The following is a 3425-nucleotide window of genomic DNA, read 5'->3' as shown; positions in this document are numbered from 1 at the left end:
CTTTCCATTTGCATAGTTGTTTGAAAAATAATTAATCATAAAATCAATTTTTGCATAATTTTATTTTTACATATTTTATTTGTGATTAAACGTCTTTTGACTTAACATCGACCAACTTCTCTCTCCATGTGAGCCTTTGAGCTGCTCCATTCTGGAGTGTTTCTGCTCAGCTAATGATTAAGAATAATAAAAAAAAGGAAGGCAGGCTTTATTACCCGCAGAGTCACTTACATCACTGTCAAGCTCTGCGTTGAGTTTGGGCCCAGACAAGCAGAGATGACACAGGGGGCAGACATGGACCAGCAGCCCAGCAGACCCACATGGAGCAGGCAAATAGAGTTCACCCTGGCTGGCATTGGCTGCGCTGTGGGTCTGGGCAACGTCTGGAGGTTCCCTTATCTCTGCTACAGGAGTGGAGGAGGTGAGAGACCGAGCGTCAGACTTATGCAGAAAAACCACCTTTTCTACCCACTCTTCATTCAGTATGTGTTTTGACAGTGGGTGAAAAGGTTAATAATGTGTTAATAACCTAAAACAACTTGTTCTGTACCATCACTGACTGCGTGAGAGTACTTTCAGGTAAGGTGTGCAATAGATCAATGAGCGTGTGTCATAAACAAACCTAATGGTGCAGTAAAACGGACAGTTTGTAGAAATACTTCACCTCTCTTTAACAGAAGTTAAAGATTAGAGAGCGCAAAGTCTTTACCTTCTTCCATTATGTAAGGGTCGATTCACCCTGTTTCTGCCAGGGGCCTTCCTGGTGCCATACCTGCTCATGCTGGTGGTGTTGGGGATCCCATTGCTCTACATGGAGCTGACTGTGGGGCAGTACACCAGGAGGGGGCCTGTTCACGCTCTGGCTATTGTTTGCCCACTGTTAAAAGGTACTATCGCCCACATTTTCCCCCCACTCAACAGCCATACTGAAAAATGACAAGTGGTTTGGTCTGATCTCAGGTGTGGGCATGGCGTCAGTGGCCATCTCCTTCATCATGTGCACCTACTACAACCTCGTCATCACCTGGGCCCTCTACTACCTCTTCAACTCCTTCCAGGCCCCCCTTCCATGGCAGAGCTGCAACAACACCTGGAACACACCGAACTGCACCGACCACGCCACCAACAACAGCTACTCATCCACAGCCAGCCAGGAGTTCTTCAAGTAGGTTTTAGTATGCGGGAACATCCATCCATACATTATCTTTACCCGCTTCTTCCTTTTCGGGTCGCGGGGGTCACTGTGCGAGAGGTCAACACTCTGGACAGGTCGCAAGTCCATCACAGGGGCGGGAACAATAATAATTAATTAATCATTCTTTTAATGATCAAACTAGACTGAATAATGATTAGTTTACGACAGTGTTGCTTACTAACCTGTGGCTCCTGGAACAACTGAAAGCAAAAGATAGCAGCAGCTGTAATAAAACAGGAAAGACTACTAAATCTTACAACCAATCAAAAAAATCAGCTGAGGGCTATATCAGTCAAAATAAAGGTCACGGATAAGAGGCTAGTAAATAAAACATCTTGAGGAAGTATTACGTGACGGTGGCACGTTTTAACATTTTGTTCCAGTATTATTTAAAACTGATGTGTTTAAATGTTTTATGCAGGCATCCGTTCCAGAACTTGATATACCTGAAAAACTAGATACTATTTTCTTAAAGCCAAAAAGAAAAGAAAACTGTCTTTGATATAATGGAGTCTAGTTTTTCATACTCAGTTTGAACAAACAGATTTATGAAAACAAGGTGAAACTGTTTCTTTTTATCTGTGGACAATAAAGATAGACCTCACGGTTTCATGTTTACTCATTTACGTGTTTCACCATATCCATCCATTCACTTCTGTCATGATCCGTGTCTTTTGTGTTTTTATTCTTTTAGTATTTCTGTGATTCGGTTCTTGTTTTACTTGTTTCAAGGATTGAAAGTTCTTTATTTGTCATACACACCACATGTGGTACATGTGATGGAACAAAATTGTGTGCACAGGATCCCAGTTACATCCAACAAAAGTATAAAATGTACAAAAAAAACCAGTAATAAGATCTAAGATATGAACTAAGAAAGACGTTAACTAAAAATACCCTAAGCACTAGTAGTATAAAACCACTAAAAACAACAAGCTGAACAGCAGCACAAACATGAGTCTGTGTGAGCAGATGAGCACGCATGAACACAGCAACATGAAACAGATCAGCAGCAACATGAAACGGATCAGCAGCAACATGATGTGATTTTTCACAGTGATTATCCTGGTTAGAGAGTCATGAGTCTAACAGCCTCAGGGTGGAAGCTGTTCCTCAGTCTAGTGGTTCTACACTTAATGCTCCTCAACCTCCTTCCTGAGGGGAGCGGGGCAAAAAGTTTGTGTGCTGGGTGAGTGGGGTCCTCCATGATGCAGGTGGCCCTCTTCCTGCATCTGGAGGTGTAGATGTCTGTGATGGTGGGGAGGCTGACTCCAACAGACTTCTGTACAACCTTCACCACTCTCTGCAAAGCTTTACTTTCTGCAGCTGTGCAGTCTCCATGCCACACATTGATGCTGGAGCACAGGATGCTCTCCACTGCACACCTGTAGAAGGAGGTGAGGACTGAGCTTCCAGACCAGCTCGTCTCAGCCGTCTGAGGAAGTAGAGTCTCTGATGAGCTTTCTTGATCAAGCTGGTGGTGTTGTTGCTCCAGCTGAGGTTGTCATTCATGTGTACACCCAAGTACTTGTAGCTGGAGACCACTTCCACCGCAGATCATCTTATGTTTGAGGGTGGGTAGGTGTGTTTGTTCCTTCTGAAGTCCACGACCATCTACTTCGTCTTCTTAACATTGATGTGAAGGTTGTTCTTCCTGCACCAGCTCTCCAGGTGTTCCACCTCCTGCCTGTAGCTGAACTCATCATTGTTTGTGATACATCCCACCACCGCTGTATCATCTGCAAACTTTACAATATGACAGCCTGGATGGGTAGCTGCACAGTCATATGTGAGCAGAGTGAACAGGAGGGGGCTCAGCACACAGCCCCGAGGAGAGCCAGTGCTGAGGGTTATGGTGGAGGAAGAGAAATTGTGGATCCTCACTGACTGAGGTCTGTTTGTTAACAAGTCTAGGACCCAGTTGCAAATGGAGGGGCTTAGTCCTAGTGTAACTAGTTTGTCCATCAGGGTTTGGGGTATGTAGAGGAACATATATCTGTGATATATTCATAAACTAAACGGATTCTTTCATTTTTCTGGACTGAATAATATCGTGCATTGAATAATTAAATGTAACGTGAGATGTTAATTTTCTTTGACCCATCAAATGAATGTGGTCATTTATTAACAGAATCAAAGTTTAACATCAAACATTTACATTAATTTGGCAAATTGATTTCAACAACAACATAATTAATTAGCAAACTTTACAATTAGGAAACCATACGGC

The 3425-nt window shown here is 43.1% G+C and overlaps 1 protein-coding gene across 1 annotated transcript in view; it reads left to right on the top strand.

Annotated features, from left to right (window-relative positions):
* Positions 1-268: 268 nt before the first annotated feature.
* The window catches only part of si:ch211-283g2.1 (sodium- and chloride-dependent GABA transporter ine), a 22174-nt gene continuing 19017 nt past the window's right edge, over positions 269-3425 (top strand). The window contains exons 1-3 of the mRNA XM_037688028.1: positions 269-421; positions 753-887; positions 961-1165. Of these exons, the coding sequence (XP_037543956.1) occupies positions 277-421; positions 753-887; positions 961-1165 (485 nt within the window). The 5' untranslated portion in view covers positions 269-276. The remainder of the gene's footprint in view (positions 422-752; positions 888-960; positions 1166-3425) is intronic.

This window comes from Nematolebias whitei, chromosome 14, assembly GCF_014905685.2.
Source record: "Nematolebias whitei isolate Nwh7 chromosome 14, NemWhi1, whole genome shotgun sequence".
Classification (NCBI taxonomy): domain Eukaryota; kingdom Metazoa; phylum Chordata; class Actinopteri; order Cyprinodontiformes; family Rivulidae; genus Nematolebias; species Nematolebias whitei.
The sequence above is the reverse complement of the archived record's forward strand: the minus strand, read 5'-3'. Positions and strand labels throughout refer to the sequence as shown.